This window comes from Ursus maritimus, unplaced genomic scaffold (assembly GCF_017311325.1).
Source record: "Ursus maritimus isolate PB19 unplaced genomic scaffold, ASM1731132v1 scaffold_10, whole genome shotgun sequence".
In the NCBI taxonomy this organism is placed as follows: Eukaryota; Metazoa; Chordata; class Mammalia; order Carnivora; family Ursidae; genus Ursus; species Ursus maritimus.
The window spans coordinates 16,980,644-17,005,052 of NW_024423344.1; the positions used below are offsets into that span (position 1 = coordinate 16,980,644).

Genomic DNA, 24,409 nt, shown 5'->3' on the forward strand with positions numbered 1-24,409 from the left:
GATCTTAGAGCTGGACAATTGTAAATGGCTGCCACAATAATTATTTGTTTCCTTCAGTATGTTATACAGAAGTAAAATTTCTGAATTTCTGAACTGAAGAGTTTTTAACACATAGGTGACATGACCCCATTTCTCATCCTTGTTCCCTTTATAGGAAGAATCCAGGTAAAGTTGATGCTTCACTGTGTTCCTAATTGAAGAAAGATTAATACAGTAGATTCCCACTGACAAAGATTGGGAAGATAAATGGGTTGAATGAAGAAGCTCGAAAGAAAAGGTAGGAATCTTTGAAAATAAGAACAGCACATGTGAATGATTTTGATTATAGAAGCTGTGTACAAATGATCATACAAAGTTTTAGGGGATCTAATTTTAAAAACAGTACAAAAATGTTAAAATCGAGTGTAGTACCAAGGATCATTTGATCATTTTTTGTTAAAATGATCAAGAAGCATTTTGTCAACAAAAAATTTCTATGATTTAATTTCTTAAGACACGAAATTCTCATCAAAATATAAAAACAATCAAATGACCATACGTATTTTTTTAACAAGCAGAAATTTCAAAGACTACGTCGATTTTAGGTCTCAAGAAGAAATAAAAATATAGATAACTAATCAGCTAGGAAATAAACTTTTGCATACATAGTTCCAATATCTAGATGTAAATCATAGCTTGCCTTTAAAGGAATAGACAAAAATATTCAAGAAATTGCCATCTCAGTTAAGAGAATGAGAAGAAACATCAAAAACAAAGAAAATTAAATTAAGAGTTTTTTTGAGATTCAACTGAAAACATGATTTTTTCCTTTTTTGGAAGACCGTTGGTAACCTTCTTACAGAATAAAGAAGAAAACTTAGACTTTTCTCTTTGGCAAGTCACCCCATTAAGATGCTTGGACATAAAAACAAATCATTCTTAAGGTCTGACCCTTGGTAATAATTAAAATACATGAAACGAAGGTGGCATTAAAGATGTTGGGTGGAATTGGCTAAAATAGACAGACAGTAAGGGGAGAAGTTCAGGACTGCAATTAAGAATTCTAAGGTTTGCCTCACTGCACCAGCTACTTATTCCCTCTTCTGTTTCTGGTGTTCTAATTTAAAAATATGTCATATGTGGTTATAATTTTAAAAGCTTTCAACAATGTATAGCTTCAGGGCCCTCTTAGGTCCTTGAATGAAAAATGCCTGTACTTTTTGGAAGAGCTTCTTATAATAAGATACCATGTGGGGAGATTGGAGATAAACCTACCAAAAAATACTATGAGGGAGTCTAACTGCAGTAAAAAAAGCTCGAGATTTATTTATTTGTTTGTTCGTTTGTTTACTTATTTATCTGGGTACTAGTGCGAATGCAATGGCCAATTAGGTTCAAATGAAATCAAGTACAAGCAAATGTACTGAAAGTATTAGGAATGCACCATCTACTCTGCTAAATAATTTACATTCTGCATTCTGCAATTACATGAGCATGCCATTGATATAGAAATATTTAGCATGTTAGTTTCAAAAAGAATGTAGATACATTCATAGAAATCAGTCTATTATTTGGATTTTTTTTTTTCACAATAAAAGGAACCATGTATAACATTGATTTTTACCTTCCGTTTTGATAATAGGCTGAAGACTGCCTTCAATCACTTTAATTTTTGGTTCCACAACTTTGGTTATAATTTTAGTTGCTGAAAGTATAGAAAGTGGAACATAAATGATGTTTACATAAAAACAACCTGAACAAAATTGTCCTCTTTTTTTTTTTTTTTTTTAATCTTTGTTGTGTACTGAGGTATAAGTTGTGGTAATGTGTTCAGGCAGTCAGATACAGGAAATATTCATGGAACGTTATCTATTTATCTTCTCATGTCCAGATGGTGTACTCTGAATTCCAGTGACTTGGGTTTGTTCCAGTGAAATATATACACACTAAGTGAGGAATGCTATCTAGAAATCTGTAATTTTGAACTGCACCACTAAAGCTCTTTACCTTCTTTTGTACTTCTTGAAAATATTGGCTGCATAGCAACAGAAGACAAATAAACATGATTAATTTCATGCAATTCATAATATCTTAAATTGCATTGTTGGATTCTTTCTCAAAAGAAAAAATTGAAAGACAAAGACAGGATATTTTTTTCATGCATCTGATAACAGTGATATAGAAAGGAAAATATGAAAAATAGTTCAGAATAATTAAACGTAAAAATAAATTTCAGCCAGCCAAATATGAGCTCTATGCAACAAACATGGTATGATCAGTATTTAAGTTATCAACTAAAATGTCTTTAATTTTCAGCTTTAATATATGATCATTTTTTAAGATTTTATTAATTTATTTGAGAGTGAGAGAGAGAGAGAGAGAGAGCACAAGCAGGGGGAGGGGCAAGGAGAGAGGAAGAAGCAGACTCCTCCTGGAGCAGGGAGCCGACAGGGGGCTTGATCCCAGGACCCTGAGATCAGGACCTGAGCCGAAGGCAGACACTTAACCAACTGAGCCACCCAGGCGCCCCCTATCACAATCATTTCTTTAAAATTTAAAAGTTTGTATTTTAAATGTGTGTCATTCACCCAACTAAAACAGTAATATGCAAAATTTATTTAAAATAGCAAACTATTTGTTTGGCTTTTGGTGGTACAGATTAACTGGAAATGTGCCTCTGGAGCCTTCAGCCAGGGCTACTGGCTTTTTGTCATTTCTAATTAGAAGCCTTAAAACATAGCTCCATTAGATAGTGGGGCTGCACTAGAGCTAACCGTGCAATCACAATAGATTGTGTCGACACAATAGAGGTGAGATTTAGCACAGTTTGGGTTTCTGTCACATTCTCACATCAAGCTTCTGAAATGTCAACTTTTTAAAATTCATATGAGTTCGAGATCTTAATTGTGACTGTTTCTGTCGTATCAAATTTTTTATTTTGAAATCTTAAATTATGAAGCTTTAAAATATATCAAATCTAGGCAGCCAATGACTGATCCCACAAGTGGTCTTGCCACAGAGGAGGAACCTTTCCATGAAGGCAAATCCACAGAGATCTCTGCTGCTACTATCAAAATGAGTTAATTACTTTTAGCTTAAATCTTTACTTTTTATTAAGGAACTTGAAGTGTACATGTTTAGTTGGTTGGTAATTTTGTTTCAGTCTTGCTTGCCTGAAGAATTAGAGTTTTGACAGGTCCCGGACTGAGGATTACATACTGATTTTGTTCTGCTCTACTTCAAAGGTTACATATTTGGTAATGTATAATACAGAGCATTCCCCCCCATACAATCAAAATGTATGATATTTGGGGAACAACAGTAATATGTAACAAGGAAATTAAAGAATTTTAGAGACAAGTCAATGAAGGAATGTAAAAATGTAATCTTAGGTTTAATTACTCTCTACCTCTATTTGAAGTACACTTCTAAATAGCGGCATGCCTGTCTGGGCAGGAGTTAAACATCGTGCATCGGAATGTAAATCTCAGAGCTGTTTCAAGTTCTTTGAGTACATAGACAAGGTTTATTAGATCTGCATAATTTCATAAAATGTAACTTCTTTTCTGTGAGTGCGGATTCAATTTTAATAGAGGAAAATAGAGGAATTATAACATTTTGGCTCATTGTAAGCAAAATATTTCATTGGCATATATAGAAAGTAGTGGACCTATCATGGGTAAAGTAGGAAAGGTAAAGAAAAGTGGTGCAGATATACAACGTTAATGAGAAAGATGACATAACATTTCTGATGAATAGAGCCCATAATGGTTCTTTAATTTATTTTAAAATATATACAAGATTGTATACTTCCACACTGGAATTTATACCATGTTGATTCATAGCTAGTCCAGCTACATCTTTAAAATAGTGCTAAGCTGGCCTGATACTGGATTTGCGTATCTTATTATTACATAATTGAAATCAGTAAGAGCAGCAGACATTTTGTTTTGCTCCTTCCATTGTCGTCATTCTTTTTCCATCTCTAGTGTAAATCCTAAGGCAAATTTTTTAAATTCAGTAACAGAATGCTCAGAGTATAAAACAGAATTATTTTCTAGCCAGGATAAGAGTGGGAATTGAAGTAATGCTTTTGCTACTGGTACATTTTAAGTGTTTAATTGTAGAGTCAAAACAAAATGAAAAGAATTTCTGCTTTGAAAGCTACGGAGAAAGAAAGAAAAAAGACAAATGAAGAAAAAGCCACGTTGAAAAAGGAATACTACAAGATACATTTATGAGAATAGAATACCCTTTACCGTTGTTAAGTAGTAGAGGTTTAATTTTGATAATCTGGTAGAGTCAGGGATAAAAGAACCTTGGCATCTAGAAACCTTAGGTTTATTGCCTGGCAAATTCTTTGTTTCTTCATCCAATTTTGGATGGGGAGAGTTTTTGAACTGCCAATTCATAAACATTAGGATTCTTTGGCACACCACGGCCCACCCTGTCCTTAGGGGACGGCTTGAGGGTAGAATGAGCTGCAAATCCTTCAGCAGTGTTATTTCTGTGTCCACACATCTGAATTTTCAGATAACTCTGGAGGGCCTTTTAACTGTCTCTCCTCTTCGTATGTTTGTATGTCTTTTTTTCCCTGCCTCTTTTCCATGCTAGCTATTATATTTTACTGCTATTCTCATATCTTATCATTCCTGTTTTTTTGATGAATGGGTAAGGGGTTCACAGGAGCTGAAGAGTATGGCCCTGGCTGAGAGGTCTTATCCATACCTTAACTTGCTTCAAGAGGGATGAAATTTGCCATTGTTTGGAATTCTAAATACCAGATTATCAATAGTTTCTGCTTCCAAGTACAAAGAAACTTATTGTGTTTTCTTTTTTTTACATCTTGCCACTGGTATGTGACGAATATTCATTATGTACTTACTGTAGACAGTCATGGGGATTTCTTTGAAGGTGCTACCACGAACAAACTGAAAATAAATATTTGTTATTTAGTAATGTGAAATTAATAGTTTTATTAACAAAATGATGGCACCACTTTAATTCATTTTGCAATCTCCTACTATTGGGCCAGATGGCATAAAAACTATGGGACTTGTTACTCAGAGTCTTAAAAATTATAAAATATTAATCTAAAATTAAATAGGTTTTTAAATAGTGTTTCATATGTTTTCTGATACTTTGACCCTACAAAGACAAAGGAGCAAAACACTTTTTTGCCTTTAACCACTCTGATTAGTGACAGTTTTTTACAAGTAAATACTTTACCTTATATTCTGTAGCAAAGGTATTTAATGATAGAAAGATTATAGTTTTTTTATCATCATGTCTTTTCTTTCCAATTGGACTGTAAGTTTTTAAATAAATTTCCATCTCTGATTCCAGTTATATTTCCCATTACACTTAATATACTGCTTGGACCCAAGTAGCTTTTAATAGGTATTTGTTGAATAAAACCATAAAGAAATTACGTCATTTATTCACAGGTGGGCCAGTGGTACATAATCAACAAAGATCAGTCCAAGTCCAGTGTACATCTACCTATTAATGTATACATTTCTAGTCTTTTATGTTAAAATTGCCATATCTGTTCAGCACAGTACAAACAAATCCAATAATGTTCTGTACCTTAATTTGAATGTATTTGATCAGTTTATTAAGTATTTCCAGCAGCTGATCATTTCCAACAGGTGTGTCTATGAAGAGGAATATTAAATGAGTATTGGCAAGAAAGTGTGAAATAAAAGTCTAGGTTTCTATTGAAAAAGATTAATTCACTAATGAGTTCAATAATTACCAACCTGCTGGGTAGAGGAGTTTATCTACAACATGAATGACACCATTTGTTGTCATGATGTCAGATTCTTTTGATTTCACTTCGTTCACCAGAAGTGTATCATTTACCTATCAAAACAGGATAATGTCAATGAGAAATTAATGAAAAGTTAACATTAAGGTAATTGAACAATGGATGAATGCTATCATAAATTCATTCTAGAGAACTTACTCCTTTCAGATAGATCTTGCTTCCTTGTGTGGTCTTCAGGATGTTAGTAACACCAGGTTCAAATCCTTTTCCAATGAAAACTCCCGGTGTTAGGTGATAAAGGATGATGTTTTGAAGGGCATTTTTGTCTCCTGGGGGAAAATATATATTTATAACATGTCATATTTTTTTGATATTTTGATGCTGGAAAGACTAAGGATAGAAATATTTCTTTGTCTTTGTTTTTTCCGCACTGTAGTTTCTCATCATATCATTGTTCTCTCAAGTTGCTACCAATGCCATGTCAAAACAGTCACTTCAGTCTGTTCAATCAAAATATTAGCCAATGTACTGGGAGGACAAAAATCAAATTATTTTTGGGATTGTGACTTCTTTCTTTGTCACCCAATTGTGTGGACTTCAATAGAAATAGCATAAGTGAACATCTAGGTCAACAACCACGACAGCAAGCAGTTAATGAAGAACATTAGAGTGACCCTCCACATATTCCAAGTGGAATTAAAGGAAACAAAGGCTAGACATGAATATTAAAGAGGGGACATTTTGGAGGCTGACTTCTTCTGGGCAGGAATGCTTGAGGAAGAAATGAGATCCTGAACTCTAGGGGCAAATATCTGGTATTCACTTCTACTCACGAATCAGAATTTCTTTTTCTTCATTTGTCATTCCCTTAAAGGCATCATTGGTTGGAACAAATAAAGTCCAATCCCCAGGTTGTGTCAGGAGCTCTTTCAAGTCTGCAGCCTCCAGTAGGCTGAGGAAGATGCTAAGCAGGAAAGACACACGTTTATTCTGTTAGATTTAGGTTTAGGTATGCGTGGAATAGAATAGAATCCATTTATGGTGGAAAGCATGAGAAATTGTTCATGCATTTTCTTTGTTGTTGTTGTTTTTAAGTTTTATTTATCTATTTGAGGGGTTGGGGGAGGGTCAGAGGAAAAGGAAGAGAGAGAATCCCAAGCAGACTCTGTGCTGAGCGAGAAGCCCATCACCGGGCTCGATCTCACGACCCTGAGATCACAACCTGAGTCTAAACTAAGAGTTGGACACTTAACTGACTCTGCAACCCAGGCCCCCCTGTTCATGCATTTTCATGTTTCAAATGTAATTTACCTGTTAAGAAAGTTTTATCATGAGGAAATTATTTAAATATACATATGGTTTTTAAATTTCCTAAACTCAGTTTTTATCTTATAAAACTTGACAAGGTCATACTTCATAACAAAATAGAAGTGTGTGTTTTTCATTTAATATTCCACAAAATAGTCTTTGCTGGTATTTACTGTCATTTTTCAAAAACTTAAATATTAAAAAATTATAAGGAGTAGGTCAATCTATTAGATTGTTTCACTCACCAAACCATGTTATGGTGCACTAAGAAGCAAAATAGTGTTAAGAACATATTTCAGTTTTGAAAACATTTGCATGGACTTCTTATTCTAAATTCTGTGTTCAGTAATACTGAATATTGAGTGCCTTTTGGAATACTAACTGGGAAACAAAACTATATCAATGGTTCTCACAGTGATTTTGTTTTTGTTTTTGTTTTTGTGGGGGTGAAACCAATAAGCTTACCTAAAGCGCTTATCTTGTTTTAATTTTTCATGGAGGGATTTCTCTGCTGGTTTGATGATCTCTCGGAAGATGTGAATGGCACCATTTCTTCCTTGTTTGCTTCCTCTCACCATGCATGAATTTTCAATGCAGACGGCCTAGCAAAGAAGGGAAAGATACAACTATTTCCTTACTTGAAATGTCCTATGTGGAAGTAGATGCACAGTTGAGCTAATGGATTGACTCTTCTAAGAGGTCTCCTGATTCTCTGACCAGAGGAAATAGCATCTCACTTCTGTTTTTAAGGTCTGGCACAATCTGACTTCACACTTCTTATTCAGTCAGGTTTTCTACTACTGGTTAAGCTACCTTATGTGTCAGGCAGGTAGTTTCATCCGTAAATAACAAAAATTCCATAGAATTCCATGTCTATATTTTTCGTCATTCTTCTCCAGGTTTGAACCATTCTTCCACACCTTCTTTAAGAAACTTTCACTCTTTAACTCCTTAGGACCCTCTTTAACCAAAAAGTTTCCTGACTTCAGTGCCTTTTTTGATCTTCACAGATATTAACTATATTTTCCTGACTATAAGGTTGTATCAATTATGCCACATTATTGATTTTGTTATACTGTTTTTGAACAAATATATGTGTATGTGGCCCATTTTCTGAATCCTGTAAAATGTGTGCCTTGGGATTGTCGAACCATCATGAGCAGCTGCTGTGTGTTGTATCAGGTAATGCTTGACTTCTTGTGAAATCTTTGAGCTCTGGATGCATCTGTTCCCTAGACAGAAATTGAACAGCACCACTACTTGAATTGTAATTTTCATAAGCAATATTTTCTAGAAATATTCCCTCAGATAATGTATGTTACAACCATTTTGTAGACTTCAGAGATCTTTACGTGTCTATAAAAAAATTACCTTGTAAACTTATAGGACTCCATATATCAAAAGCTTATTTTAGAGGAGTTGTAGTAATTTCTAGAATTGAAATAAGTAATGCTTTAGAACAGAAAGTTATTTATAATGAAACAAATGCACATTATCTGAATTATTAATACTCAGCTCTTTTTGTGTCCTTTCCTCATGGGCTTTTCATACATTACTCAGTTCCCTGATCCTCCTATGAATATTTACTATTACTAAAAGCTCATTCACAAAATTCTGGAAACATTCGTTGTAACAATATTTTTAGACAAGGACATGTCATTTGACATTTAAGCCAATGTGGATATTTTATCTTTTTCTGATTGTATTGACTTACTGTACGATAGACAAAGACTCTGAGCTGTTTGCCTCCAATGGTTTCAAGCTTTTGTCCATTGTAAAGCTCATTAAGGCCAACTTTTACTTTCAATATGTGATTCTGCAGAATTAATTTAAGAAGCCGCTGATCCATGCTCAGAGTATCATCTATAAATAAATTCATGAGAAAAAAGGATTATTTAGAAAGCATTAAAATTCCTCCTGGTAAGAGAAAATCATGAAAATGGATAATCCCTAATACTATGGATATTATGGCTTCTACACTCATAAAATATATGAGTCAACTAAAGCCTCAAGGCTATGAATTCCATGCACCAATTAGGAACTCTGAGCTCTTCCATCAAATGACTGTGACATTCTATGGAGTCCAAACAATGGATTCCATCTATGTAAGGGCTACATAGTTTTATGGTGTCATTGGCAAAAGTTAAACTCTAATATTGGCCAAGATTTTTTCTGAGAATTTGATATACATTGGTCACATGAAACACTACTGACAAGTCATTTGTAAATTTATCTTTACTTCTGAAAAGAAATTCAAAGCACATCCACCGTCCTAAAGGTGGGTTAATGTCAACACATCTGAATATAGTTATTACAAAAAGGAATAACAGCATTTCTAGGAATTTGAATTTTTATTAATAATTTTATGTATCACAATTTAGCATTTAGAAAAACATTTTTAAAATAGTACTTATGTTTTAATTAGTAAAATTTGCTTTACAATTTAAATATGTTTTGTGAAATCACTTTTCTGAAAAAAATGACAGGTTACATTAATTTAAACACCATCCTTGAGGAGCAGCTACTAGATAAAATACTTACAACAATAGTTTACATCATAATACAGAAGTTATAATAAAATAGTCTGCTTTTATTTATTTATAATTTGACACCTTATATCAAATTTTGAGATGAAAAATGAAGCTATTTATTCTTAAATATTATGTCAGTGTTAAATAAATGAATCAGTTTAATTTTTCTTAAGATCTATTAATACATTCCTTATGTGTGCTGGAAATATGATTAGAGTCAGAATAACTGACCACTCCTTATCACAAACTTTCACTCCCTGTAGGCTATTACCTATTATAATGAAATGTTTGGAAATGAAGGACATTTTGATAGAGACAACATGGTGCTAACGCTGTGTAGCCAATGAAGAAATAATTAACACTTCGTAAAACGTTTGTTATTCCTTAATGCAAACAATCATGGTGAAGAAAAAAGGTGTGTGAGGGTTGGTTGGGAATGTAGAGTAGGCATGACAGTGTCCAGTACATACCTGAAAATGCATTATTCACAGGTGCCAGCAAAGTGTATTCTCCATCTGGCCGCAGAGCAGATGCCAAGCCTAATTGGGCCACGAGGTCTGTGAAAGTGGTTTGCTGATTTCCAGCCAGCTCAATAACTTGTTTGGCTGTAAAGTAAACCATCACCATCCCAACAATGTCATCTTTGTTATTATCATCTTTGTTATTAGTAAATCAATTTTTGGCTGTTCTCTATAAGCTATTTGCTGCAATGACAATGTGATAAGATATCCTGCTCTTCCCTAGTAAGAGTTCCAGATTGCTTTTTGGGGGGGTCGATAACCACAGAGGATTTCAGAAAGAAAATATTTTTCCGGCTTCTTATTTTCATTGTCTTTAATTCTCTGTTGCTCGCCTCCCGCCTCTCTCTGCTCTTGTGAGTGCCATAGCTCTTTCATTTATCCAAAACTGACCATTTGGCTATATCTTGCCTTTCATTTTCAAGCAAAACTGTGGTACTGTGAGAACCTTTATAAATTTTAAGTGTTAGGGGCGCGTGGGTAGCGCAGTCATTAAGCGTCTGCCTTCGGCTCGGGGCGTGATCCCGGCGTTCTCTCACTGGCTGTCTCTCTGTCAAATAAATAAATAAAATATTTAAAAATAAATAAATAAATAAATAAATAAATAAATAAATAAATAGTAAGTGTTAGAAGCCCTGGAAAGCGGAAGTTCTGTGCGTGGAGAGCCCATGACTACACAGGCTACTTAGTAGTCCGTTCACTGTGCTGTATTTGTGCTTCCCATGCCTTTCCTTATACTACACATTCATTTTTCATGGATTTAGTCTTGAGGCATCATAAATGGTAAACAGTAGTAGGTGGAAGAATCTGAAACTGTTGCTCACCAGAATCAGGAATTAGGACCTGATCAATCAAATGGATGACACCATTATTTGTCACGATATCTTTTTTGTTCACCATTTTGATTCCATTCACTGTTATGCTGTCACCATCACATCCTATCTCGATGGTGTTTCCTTCCAGAGTCTCAAAGACTGCTCCTCCCATGATAGCTTCAGAACACTGGAGGGTGTTCAAAAGGTGGTACTTCATGAGAGCTGGAAGACAAATTAAAAACAGCACGTTTTGAGATCAAGGGAAATTGCACTTAACCCTTAAAAGACATGTTTCACTGAGGACCTAAGTATTTCTAAGAAATAAAATACAATATAAGACCTAAGTATTGACCGAGGGTGTTTAAATTGTTTATTTTCTAGGAACACTTCTTCAATTAACTATAAGAACTACACAATAGAAATAGCTCAGTTCAGTAGGAAGTAAGAAGAGAAGGTCAGTTGCATGAAATGATTTGTGTAGTACTTAGAAAATGTGTTAGAGCAACTTCCCACTATCATAAGAAAGTATTTTCTGATGGAAAAGCAAGGAGAAGGGTTCCTGTATTTATTAGAGATACCTATTCCAAAACACCCAAGCAGCATCTTGCATTAGCTGCTCATAACAGAATAACTGCATATGATTTGTAAAGAGATTAATAGAGGAGGAGGGTAAGACAAATAATCCCCTACAGAAAACATCTGGAGAGCAGACAAAATAAAGACGATTTCTTGGAAGATATCTGAAGGTATCTATTCCTCAGCTGTATTATGTCTATATCTGTATCATCAAAATTTCTCATTTTAAATTGGTTAAATGTATTTTGGGAGAGACTGAGTAAATTAAATGCACTACTCACAATGTAAAATCTATTTGAAAATGGAAAGGGAGACTAGAACAAAGCCAAATTTTGTTTATAAATAAGTAATAGCCCAAGAGAACCATGCAATTTTCTCAACTTAATTATACCTTTTAGCATAAATTTAGAATTAAAAGCATTACATAACACATATATGATATTAAAATTTGATGATCTAATATTTCTTTTCAACAATGGCTAAATCCTTTTTAATGCCTGCTACTTATTTACTTGAAAGCAGTAAAAAAGAATGTGATCTTTATGATGTTCTTATTTTTAAATTAATTATTAATTATTTAATTACTCTGCTGACTCTTTCAAGGGCTTTGGTGTGTTTTGTTTTTTTTTTTTAATTTTTGTAGTCCAATTCAGAACAAAAGTTTTTCTTTGCCTTTGCTTATCAAAGCTGATAATACTGGCATGACTTAAACTTTTTTTAAAATTTTCTTTTCTTCTTGGAATTCTGGGAGGCTTCTCATAGAGGAGGACATTTTAGTACCTTCAGAAGCCACTTTATCTCCCATTATCCTTTCTAGGACACCTCGTGGAAGTTTCTCAAAAGCCTCATTGGTGGGAGCAAAGAGTGTGAAGTGACCGTCTCTTCCAAGGGACTCCAGTATATCAGATGTGATAGCAGCTGCCTGAAACACAAATGTGCTTTTAAGAGGCTTGCACATTGCAAATCCAAAAGAAAATTACAACACACTTAACCTAGGCTGTCATGAGGGAGTTGATTCTATAGAAAATTATAGAAGTTTGTTCTTGTTAGATCTTTAAAAGATTATTTTTTGGCACAACCTTTCCAACTTTCCTCAAACCTGTTTGTGAGAATGGGAATTCTGACCGTATTTGTGTGACTGTAGCAATATCCAGCAGTACATATAACTGAGATGGACACATGCTAAATGCAGTAAATACACTACAGGCACATAACTAACCATTCTGTACCTATCATGTCCACACAAGTATTATTATGTCATATGGGATGACTTCTTCAGTGTAAAATAAAACTCTTTTCATTTCAAGAAACATATTTGTTACATTTCTGCCAGATTTTTTAAGTAGCATTTTTATTGTTAGATTCTGACACAGAAAAAGAAATTTCAATGATCCAAGACAATCCGCTGTTATTTCTTGTACTTACCCTAAAAGATGAGAGGTCATCTTCTGCTTCAATGAAGTCTTGAATTGAGGTACCAATTTGTGTAAGGACACGGTCAATGACATGTACAACACCATTTGTTGCAATCTGGTTCCCATGGATGATTCGAGCGCAGTTAACAGTGACAACCTATAATTATTTGGGAGAATTAAAGTGCCGAAAAAAGAGCCATCCATTGATCACTGAGACTGCAAGGCCATTATCTATTTTTCATTTCTACTAGTAAATGTAACATGAAGGAGTCAACATTCTAAATGTAAATGTTGAGGATAAAGACATATATCACTCTGTCTAAAAAAGAAACTAAGAGAAAATAGGACCAGTTGAAAACCCAATCCAGTTACACTTAAGAGATCTAGAAACTAAGGCAAAAAAGCATTTTTTTTCATTTGAGTTATTGCTTTTTTTCCTTCTCTTCCCTTTATAGAGATAGTCATAAACTATTTCAGCTATAGGTCAATGAATTACATGAAAAAGTCTATCCGTCCTTAAGTGAGTTCTGAGAGAGAGAAATAGTTATTGCACAAATATAATCAGTCCTTTTCCAGTGATTTCCCAATTATTGCCTTACCACTGACCCTTTTCATCCCTGGAAATTTATTGAAAGAGCCCTGTGACCCAGTTGGAAGTTTCCCACAAAGACTTATCTATACATGATAAATCAGTATAGTAGCTAAAGGATAAATAAAGGAATACATTGTCTGATTATTCTTTGATAAATTCTTATTTACTATTTTTTCTTTGGTTATTTTTTTTCAAACACAACTACTAAAATTTCCTTTTTTTAGGACATCTAAGTCTACTGTCAAAGAACTGTGAATTTAATTTCCTCTTCCCAATCACTCTCTTGTAGAAGTCAGCCACTGTGGGGAAAAGGCATAATCTAGTACTTATATTCACTAACATTTTACTATTTCTGTGAACATGATATAAAAGGTATAGAAAAAATTAAAAGCAATATTACTCAGAAATGTACCTTTTATTCATGAAACTTACCCCATTAGGATAATGGTTAATGAAAAGCCCCAAATTGTTATACATTGAAGGAATAATCATGCCATTTTTTAAGTCTTTGGTCAACATTCTGTTATTAACCATATGGCTATGTAAAGCGTTCAATAATTCAACATTTACGTTGCTCTCCAAGCCTCTCCGGATATCCTAGGAAAAATTGAAATGATAGCAGTTTATTTTATTTCAGTTCATCATTAAAATACTTATAATCACACTATGGATCAAATGAGGAAAGGCAGCTCTTCAAGGCTTGGGGATAGGCCTTAAAGGGTAGATAAGGTAGGAATAGTAGTGATCATTCTAAGTCCAGTTGCTGACACAGGGATGAATGTTGGGAGGGCAGATATTGTTCAGTTTGGTTAGCACATACTTTCATGTTTCTTAGATAATGTTAAGAAAGAATTTTCGAAAAAGTGTGGAGCACAATAATGTGGAAGGCTTTAATGCCTGAGTAAACTGGCAACAAGGAGCCACTGAAGATTTTGTGGCATTGGAATATCATGATTAGTCTGGGCTTTGGGAAGGTTAATCTGGTGATAAAGCATAGCTAAAATGAGAGTATTAGTGAAGAGGATGAAACATGAGACCTTGATGACTAACAACAGTTTGTAAGAATTAAAGCAGAAGTGGGATGACTCACCATTTTGAAGTCTAAACACTTAAGATGGGTACTGCCAATTATGGGAAAAAAAGGCAACAGAAAAGCAATTGTTTGTGTGGAGAAAGAAAATGGCACATGTTTTAGATAAGTTTTTGTTTAAAGATGCAGTGCTGTGTCTAAGGAGAAACATTGAAATGGACATTAGAAATATTCTCCTGAGTTTCCAAGAAGAACAGCTACAGAAACAGATTTCATGGTTATATGCACTAAAGTGATAGCTAAAGCCATTAGAAGTGTACATAAAGAGCAGAGTCTAATTCCCAGAAGAGACTTTAGTAAGACTCATTCTTAAGTGAAGGAAGAAGAGGGAGTCAGCAAAAGGAACCAGAAAGGTGGTTAAGAGACACGGTCAAGGACGTCCAGCAGAGAGAGTTCCGTAATGCAAGAAATTAACCACACAATTAATGTAACAAGATCATATCTAGAGGAATCTGCCTAAGTTTTACTAAATATTATTTGACTCTAGTAGTAAATATCGATTCACTGTCATATCAAGTAGAAAGTAGGAATATATTTCTATACCAGTGTTACAGATTGGAAATTTAGCGTATTACAAACTATGCACAAAAAGTCTGAAAATCAAATGCATTGTTTATAATACTTTATTTAAACATCTATACACATTTATAAATATGTCAATATCTGAGCTAAATATATTCCCATATAATTAAAAATAATTAATTGTATCTTTATAATATGCCTTATAATAAATTTTAAATTCCACTAGGCTTCTTAACTTACCTTTCTATTAGATATGTCATCTAAAATTCAATATGTTTCTTCCCAATCAAAAAGGAGAGAGGAAAAGAGTAAAATAGAATAATAATAAACACCAGTTCAGTCCACTCTTGGTTCGCCTTTTTTAAATAATTCTATGAATCTGCTGGGGAGTTACTCCATTTATGGATGTATCAAAATGCTTTCATCCTTACACTTAATAACTCATTCTTTTATGTATCCTCATATATGTATAATAAAAGATATAAAATTTCTATTAATTTCCAAGTTAACAAATCAATTAAAATGACAATAAAATAATTATATTAATAAAAATGATGAATTACAGAATCCAAGTTGTCCCAAGCCTCATTACTCGGCGCAAAGTAAGTGAATGATCCCTTCCCTTCAATCTCTTCCCTCAGTCTGGAGACATCAGAATAGCGTTGTGTTGTGGTGGCTCCCACGATGCCCAGAGTGCCATAAACATGGTCAATTGGCAAAACTGAAATAATCAAGAAATGAAGAATTACTTAGGATAATATTTCAAGAATATTATTTCACAATCATTTAAGCTTTACTCTACGTTCCTCAATACATTTAACTGATAATTTTAGCAATAAAATTCTATGAATTATCAATTTTATACAAAAGTTGTCTTTTGAGGGCTAAATAATAAACTACCATTGAAAACTATTATTTCATATATCCTTTGTGCTGAGGGAAAATGAATTATAAATTATCATCCTGGTCAACAATTAGCATATGTAGATATGACTCCTGCTATGTCAATAATTGTTCAATCATAATTATCCGTAAATTTTTCTGCCTCACTGAAAAAAAAAAGATGCTCCTCACTTCTCACTGAGGATGGCAAAGATACTATTTTCTTTCATGTTGGCTTAAACTCCTAAATGGTATAATTAATGATATTAATTTTTATAGATTTAGGTTTCGAAAGGAAACTACTTCTTCTCAGCTTAACTTCAGGAAGGAAAAGGATGGAAGTATCTGACGCTTCCAGAATGTTTCTCTTGAACTTCAGAAGCAATATTAATATATGAATGTCAACCTGAAAGTTGATGCAGCTAATTTATTCATTTTTTGACCCTATCTTATTTGAAAACTCATATGATTTGGATAATATCATGAAAGAAATGGTTATTACATTTGTGAATATATAAAGACGAGGTGACACAATTAATAAATTAAATTACAAAATCAGGATTTAAAAAGACCCCAAAAAGATGAGAAAAACAAGTCAAAATTAACAGAGATCCATGTATGTCCTTATACCCAAGTTGAAAAAAATAAATCCTAGAGAAAGGCCTGACTTGATAGAAAGACCTGTAATTAATTTTAATTAATCATGAATTCATTATGAGCTAATGATAGGACATGGTTATCTATGACATTAACCAAAGTTCAGGGCCCCCCCCAAAGGGAAGTATTTGTCTTGATTTTATTCTCTCAGCTGCTGGGACCCACAGAGAATGCAGACACCAGTCTAGAATCACATTCAGAAAGAAGATGACTGGGTTAGAGGCTTTTTGTGCATTGGTGTCCATGATGGTGAGGGCCCCAAAGTTTATGTTTATTAGAAGAACTGGGGATGATTACCTCAGAGAAGAGAATTCTGTTGAGAAAGAGAGGATAGGCAGAGGAAGTATGTGATGATTGGTGTTGAATATCTGAATGGCTGTTATTTCAAAGAGGAACTGGATTAACTATTTTTTCTCTAGTTGGCAATTTTAGAAAATCAATTTTCAATAAGAAGGATGTTATAAAATCAGAGCTGTTCAATTACAGAAGATTATGCCTTCCCGACTAGTCCACTCCATGTTTGTAGACAAATTCAAAGACGGATTTTGTAGAGAGGATTTTCATTCTTGAAGGAAAAGTTGAACTAATTTAAATTTATAATCAAGCTTCTGTTAGATGGTTCAACATTCAGTGCATGAGCAGTATGTTTTAATACTTCGTCACCATGACAAAGTCACGATTAACACAAAGATGGTGGTATATCTTAGGATTTATCATGGTGCTAAACACACACACACACACACACACACACACACACAGCTTCTCTACAAGTTGAGCTACCTCAAATCTTTTTCCTCACACAAGACAACTTCCTCATTTATTTCAGTAATTAAAATTTTACCTGCTGGGCAGCCTTTCATTCCTTCCATTCTCATATAACCAGGGCAACATTCATATAACACAGTCCTGTATATCGGAAGAAAATCAATATTAAAATGAGGAACTACGTAGAATTCATTTCCATATAATCTTAGCAAAAAATATACCACTTATTGCCACGATTTCTGAGACTCTAGAATTGGATTTTTTTCCTGATACCAAGTTATCGATATTAGTTTGATTTCTCTATATAATGTCATGACATTGTAGAAAAGTTCCAGGATCTTGAGGCAGATGACTGAGGTTCGGTTCCCAGTTCTATCCTTGGCAGATGTGTGATCTTGAGCAAGTCATTTAACAAATTTGAGTCTCAGTTTCTCCACCTATTTAACATGGATGTGGTAGCTATGGTACCTACTCACAGGCTAGTTGTGACTCCCAAATAAAAGGATACTTCGGAAATCATTTTGTGAAATATAAATAGTTAGAAATGTTTATCAGTATAAGGTTATTAGAAACGAGAAACATCAGTAAATATATTAACTCGTTCCAATCAATAAAAGCTGTTCCACTGCTAACTAAAATAATATTTTAGGTTTGAATTGCCAGTAGAGTTATTAGTTTGATCATTTTAAATACAATCTTGAGAAAAATCTTCTACAATACAATATTCAAGGAAATACTATTTTGTTCAAAGTTCACAAAGTGTATTAAGTTATATAAAGGCATAATTAAGGCAACAAACCAGAAAATTCAGCAAACAAAGATATATCCAAAATAAGTTTGTTTAAATTACTCTATTTTGTGGGAAAATAGTACCCTGAAATCATCTATATAATTGCTTTTATTTCTTACTTTATTAAAAATATAATCCTGAGCTTCATTTTATCAAATTCCATTTGATATTTTCTGGTCTTCAAAATGTAGCATAGGTAGTATTTTTAATTAAAATTTTACATAATGCTCTGTTTCCTCTCAATAGAAATATGAAGGTGAATGTAGAAAACAAAAATTGTAAATGGGGGAATATTATAAGTAAAGAGGAAATACAAACCATTTTGTAATTTTTAATTGATAAATTCCATGTCATGCAATTTAAGATAATTACTTAAGACTGATTATCTTGTAATTTAATAATTAAACATGCATTAACTAGTTCAGATATTATTTATTTCTGTTTTTTTTTTCTAGTGATAATTGTATTCAAAAAGTACGAATGAATGAGAGTATTTGGATATATTTAAGAAAAAGATCACTATAAGAATAAAAAATGTTTTCTTAGTATGAAAAAATTTACAATAATAGCAAGTTTATAAAAAGTAGAATTATTAATGATGTAAGAAATGGTCTTCTATAGTTTAAAAAGTAGGGGCGCCTGGGTGGCACAGCGGTTAAAGCGTCTGCCTTCGGCTCAGGGAGTGATCCCGGCGTTCCAGGATCGAGCCCCACATCAGGCTCCTCCTCTATGAGCCTGCTTCTTCCTCTCCCACTCCCCCTGCTTGTGTTCCCTCTCTCGCTGGCTGTCTCTATCTCTGTCAAATAAATAAATAAAAAATCTTAAAAAAAAAAAAAGTAAATAAGCTTTTCAAATTAAAGCCAGGTCCATTAATTGATTATCCATGATTTGTGGTCTTATTTGTGATCTTAGATTCTTATTTCTCTATTTTCTTGATGTCAATTTAAAAAGTACAATGTACCATTATTTATGCATATACATGTATGCAGTACAGTATAAAAGGTGAATGAGAAGAAAAATTTCTGGCATAGAAAACTGACTTAAAGATAGTTGATAGATAAAAATAAACATGGACAAAATTAAGTGGAAAATGGTAATTTCAAATTGTTCATCAATTTTAAAATAACTTCAAGAATAGTTGGTATTAGGAACATATGGAAACTATATGGGAGCCTTATACAAATCCTAAAATGGCCCCTGAAACAATTTATTTACTTAGATCCCCATATAAATAAATTTGAATATTTGGATGCCAAAGGATTGATTCAGAATTTCTTCCACATTAGCTTTAGCATATATTGTAAACAATTAAAAAAGTGAGATACATGTTTATTGGTCCAGTATTGATAGTACTGACTTGAAGTAAAAGAATGAATAGAAGAGGAAATTGTTAATGTAACAAAAATTTCTTTAACACATGCTAATATGACCCAAGGATTAGCCTTAATGTAGACAATTAGTACGCCAGATGGAATGAAATTCCAAAACAGTTGCAATTTCAGCTAATAGTTGAACAATATGGTTATCTGAGTTGATATTTTGAAAACAAACTGTAGGTTTCTTCAGGAAAACACTTATTCTACACCAAACTTAAATTTCCCATATGGTTAGTAGGATAAAACAAGAGTAAAGAAAAAATCATTACCATGCACACCTCTGAAAGTGAAAAATTTATCTTCATTTTCTGATTAGTTATCTAAAATCTCATGAAAATGCAAGCTGATAGGAAGTCTACAAAATACTGTATTATTCGGCCAATATATGTTGTAGGAAATATCTTAAACTTAGGAAATTCGTGTTTATCATTAGACCTGCCCAATTACTTCCTTCAAATCCACAAAGCAACTGTTCAACCAAAAGACGAACATTTCTGTCAACTGATACAAAGTCCTAACGATATCTCTGGAAATTTTAGCAGCTGCAAGCAGATGGCAAAACAGGCATTCCTCTTGTCAATGTTATTGATTTATTTGATTATTTGAAACTAGCATCTAGCCTTTACATTTATTTCAGAGAGCAGATGTAAATGTGTTTGTGAAAATGAAGCTACTTGGGGGAAATAAGCTAATATAATTTAACAAAGGAGACACTGTTATGTTTCTGGTAAAAAGCCAGGCTTCAAAGCAGGATTTTTTTTTTTTTCTAGTGGAGAACAAGAAAGAATGTTGGCGTAACCTTTGTACAAGCCTTGGCATCTCTAATATATTTAGATGGTTAAAGTGAGATTATATCATACTTTCCTAACTTCCAGGAAGGATGTAATAAATATATCCCCTGAATAATTCAGAGAGCAGGTCCTTATGCAGTTGGTGTGCATTTCAAATATGCCTCATGGCAACCACGAATATGAAGAAAAAAGGGAGGAGAATCTAGAGCCCTGGAGTTCCCAAATGGGGCCCAGCCTGCATCATGGCCAAGATCATTGCAACCACTGACTTACATTGTAATTGTATGAATGACTCACAAGTCTAGCAGATGTCTGCAAACTAATAAGAATAAGGTCCAGGCCAAAAAGTATCATCAGTTGAAACTCTATTAAGCAAATGAACAGGAACAAGCAGCAAAGTTCTGTGGTGTTCTAGGTTTAGTGACCATGGAGAAGTAGAGTCCAGCTAAGGTTATATGCATTGAATACATGATTTTTATCTGGAAATAAAGACAATCTTATGCATTTTATTTATTTTATTTATTTTCATTAGTGTTTGATGTGGTGTTCAATGATTCATTAGTTAACACCCAGTGCTCATCACAACATGTGTCTTATGCATTTTAGATAGGCGTCTGGTCACAACTCCTTTTCCCACCCATATATACCCATTTGTTTAAGCACTTTCAATTTAAGAACAATTGATATTGTGATTTACTTAGCAATTTCACATTCATCAAATCATTTTATCCCCAGAAACTGTAACTATAAAATCCACATTTCACAGGTAAAGAAATGAAGGCTCCAAGTTCAGTGACGCTATATTTAATATTTGTACCAACATTATTAAGTTAAGAATAAGTTTTTAACAATCCCCCAATCCTTCCACCTATTCAGGGTAACTAAAGTTTAATGATGATGTACTAAGCAGGTTCTCATTCAGGTATTTGATTCTCAAGGCATCTTTCATTGAGAGTGAGTCCAAATTAATGGGAAGCACTGTTTTCTTGACCAGCAATGGTATCTCTAATTTTTTTGATATAGTAACTTATTCTATGACTCAGCTCCTTCACTTTAAAATGAAGAACTTGGACCACATGAGTAATTCTCAACTTTTATATGCTCAGGATTGTATTTTCCTACCAACATTTATTGAGAGATTAAACCAATACCTATTTCTATCAAGTAATAAAAAATACTTTCTGATTTTAAGTTAATCAGTGAAATATATAACTAAGTAAAGAGTAATTGTCTTTTTGGCTATTAAAATGGTATATGTAATGATGGTCTTTATCACCTTTGTGGACCCTTGCGAATCTGGTAGTTTGGGATGGAATAACTGGATTAAATGAAGAGGTGAAGCTTAAGTTCTTTCCAACTTCAAGCTTTGATGAAAATTTTGCGGTAAACTGGAGTATTTCAGATAATTTCCACATGAGTGTAGACGAACATTAGTTTGTGCTACAAAAATCCTGATATTTTAGATCAATTTGTTCTTTTTTTTAATAAAATGAGGAAACCGAGGAAACCATTTGTATAAAATGAGGCATAGAGATTAAGTGTCTCGCCCAAAAAAGAGAACCAAGCCAAGGGTAGAAATGACACAGTCTCACACTGATTCTATGCATCGCCATATGATTTTTTCCTTTGGATCTCCACGACAGATAAATTCAGGGCTCATGAGAGGTCCACTAGCAGAGGGAGAAATGCAGGGAGAATTCCTTTATTCACGTTTATGTTCCAATTTTTGTTTTCAAGCTTGCAATCTGGGAGAATATTTTCAAGAAAAATGGTGTGTATGTCCAAGGGAAGACATAGACATCTTTGGGATTGGCACATTAAGAAAAAAGATGAGACTTACGTTTTCTTTCCACAGATAGCACCTTGGTACCAGTTCCTACAAGTGCTGAAGTATTTCTTTTTGGTGCCTAAAATCTGTTGAAGGGCGCAAACATTTGGGCTGGAAGACAGAGAAGAAAAGAAAGTTAGTGTCCTAATGACAATGAGTTTTTCATATTTTCAGGTCAGATGGTTCAGAAAAAAAAGTTAACATGTGGACTCAGTTTTCAAAGATGTGATTTTAGTCTTGCACAAATCTGCCTCTTGATCCAAGCACACTGAATCATCAGAAAAACTAAAGTCTACGGGAGAGAAAAAGAGAGAGGAAATTATACATCCTTGAAAGGAGAACCCCAGTGTTTCAAAAGTTAATCTAGTAGGAATATTCAAGCAGCATTAAATTCAACTTAATTTTGTTTTCATTCTTGTTACTTTTAATAGCAAGACAATCTACTGACCCTTTTTAAACCAAACATGTGCTCGTTTTGGACTCTAATCTGCAACACCGGACTCTGGAACAAGGAGGAGAGACAGGTTTTACTAGGTCCAAAGACACAATAGGCTGTAATTTTCCAGGTAAGTAATCACAGAAGTAAATGAGTGCTAAAATTAACTGATTAATAGGGCTGCACAAAGGAAAATCTATTTCTTTGAATGGAAATAGTAGATCAGAACATCCTCTGCCAGAATTTTAAGTGTCTTTCTCTCTTAAAAAGATAGGAAGTCTTATTTGCACTGTAAAGCAAAGGAAATTTTGAGCTCTGTGAAAATCCCTCTGAGACATTAGAAGAAGTGCCAAGATCCATTTCAAAAAAAAAATTATAAATAGTTGGTTAAGTTACTAAATTATGCCTATTAACTTTAAAAATGCTAAGTTGTAGTTGAATTTATTCCAAGAAATATGTTATGTTTGCAAATTTTACAGAATACAGGATTTAAAAGCATTCTTAAATGCTTTAAAATATTCAAAGAACTAGTTACATTAATCATTATTTAATTTTCATACATAACTAAAATGAAAATGTCCCTAACATCATGTGAGATATTTCAAAGTTGTTTACATAATGAAAGCCCTAACCGTATATTTTTAATTTTGAAAACCTCTTTTCAGATTTTTGGAAGGAAATAAAAATACGAATAAATGAAATAATAAAGAAATGCCCTGTTAAATGCTGTCAACTAGATTAAAATTATATAATGCTTCAGAAAAAGCAATTACATGCAAATTATTTTGACAGTGATTTTTAAAGTTTAAAACACACATATAAATCACAGAATACTCCTTTTTTCCTTTTTCTTACTACTTTCTAATAAGTAGAAAAAACCCCTGGTGTATTTAAGGAACTTTAGAGATACTTATACATATAGCAAGCTAAGGGGGGAAAAAAAGATTTATAAAACCTAACCACTGACTTACCCCTGATCCCGGCCCCTGATTCGGCTATGAGCCAAGATCTTGTCATAATGGCCATTGGCGTTTGCAGGGTTAACAACAACCAGCAAGAGTAGAGAAAATATGGGTAAGAAAGGAATCATCTTTAGTCTCTCCGTTGCAGTTAGTCCACGAAGAGAACTGGCAGTGGGCTTTGGAGAGCTCAGAGTTTATATACATGTCAGAGTCGTGGGAGGGAGCACTGTATAACCTGGGAATCTGAGCTCTCTCCAAAAAACATCAGCAACTTCAAGTTGGCAGCTAACGTGCACTTTTGTTAGCGATGTTTACTGAACACATTGAGCCTCTTTTACATCTCATTCTGAAGAAGATATTTATTTTTATTGTTAAATTATTTATATTCCTCCTTAATAACTCACTCTTTGCATGTTCATATTTCAGTTTTATTCTTTTGTACTTTGGAGGGGTTTATGGAAAATGGTTTTGTTTGGGTTTGAAGGACTAGTCTGCAATCCATCCCTTGCAGAGTATATGTCCCCGTGCTCAATGAGATCATTGTTTGATCTTATCACATCTCTTACATTTAGTTCACATCAGAACTGAAGGGTTATTATTTTTCACCAGAAAGCAAATGTAAGTTTGATAATCATAAGGCAGTAATGGCTGTTGATTAAAAGCAGATGTTGGATAGATCTAAAACTTGTACAAAATATGAAATAAGAACTTTAATTGCTGAGGGAAAATATAGGAGAGACCACATGTTCCTTGAAATACTAGTAAACTGGGGAGATACTTCCCATTTCACTTCTCTTTTCAAATAT

At 33.6% G+C, this 24,409-nt stretch overlaps 1 protein-coding gene across 6 annotated transcripts in view; it reads right to left on the reverse strand.

Moving 5' to 3' along the window:
* The window catches only part of POSTN (periostin), a 33,693-nt gene extending 9,911 nt beyond the window's left edge, over window positions 1-23,782 (reverse strand). For 3 of the 6 annotated variants that reach the window (XM_008692242.1, XM_008692240.1, XM_008692238.1), the window contains exons 1-16: window positions 23,613-23,782; window positions 22,218-22,316; window positions 17,497-17,561; window positions 15,680-15,837; window positions 13,937-14,101; window positions 12,923-13,069; window positions 12,278-12,419; window positions 10,931-11,143; window positions 10,059-10,193; window positions 8,772-8,920; window positions 7,523-7,659; window positions 6,583-6,713; window positions 5,948-6,078; window positions 5,742-5,844; window positions 5,569-5,636; window positions 4,865-4,910 (exon numbers count right to left, since the gene is read on the reverse strand). In XM_008692242.1, coding sequence (XP_008690464.1) covers window positions 4,865-4,910; window positions 5,569-5,636; window positions 5,742-5,844; window positions 5,948-6,078; window positions 6,583-6,713; window positions 7,523-7,659; window positions 8,772-8,920; window positions 10,059-10,193; window positions 10,931-11,143; window positions 12,278-12,419; window positions 12,923-13,069; window positions 13,937-14,101; window positions 15,680-15,837; window positions 17,497-17,561; window positions 22,218-22,316; window positions 23,613-23,731 — 2,008 coding nt within the window. In that variant the 5' untranslated portion in view covers window positions 23,732-23,782. The remainder of the gene's footprint in view (window positions 1-4,864; window positions 4,911-5,568; window positions 5,637-5,741; window positions 5,845-5,947; window positions 6,079-6,582; window positions 6,714-7,522; window positions 7,660-8,771; window positions 8,921-10,058; window positions 10,194-10,930; window positions 11,144-12,277; window positions 12,420-12,922; window positions 13,070-13,936; window positions 14,102-15,679; window positions 15,838-17,496; window positions 17,562-22,217; window positions 22,317-23,612) is intronic. The other 3 variants (XM_008692245.1, XM_008692241.1, XM_008692239.2) reach the window with 2 other exon arrangements.
* Between the last annotated feature and the right edge of the window lie 627 nt (window positions 23,783-24,409).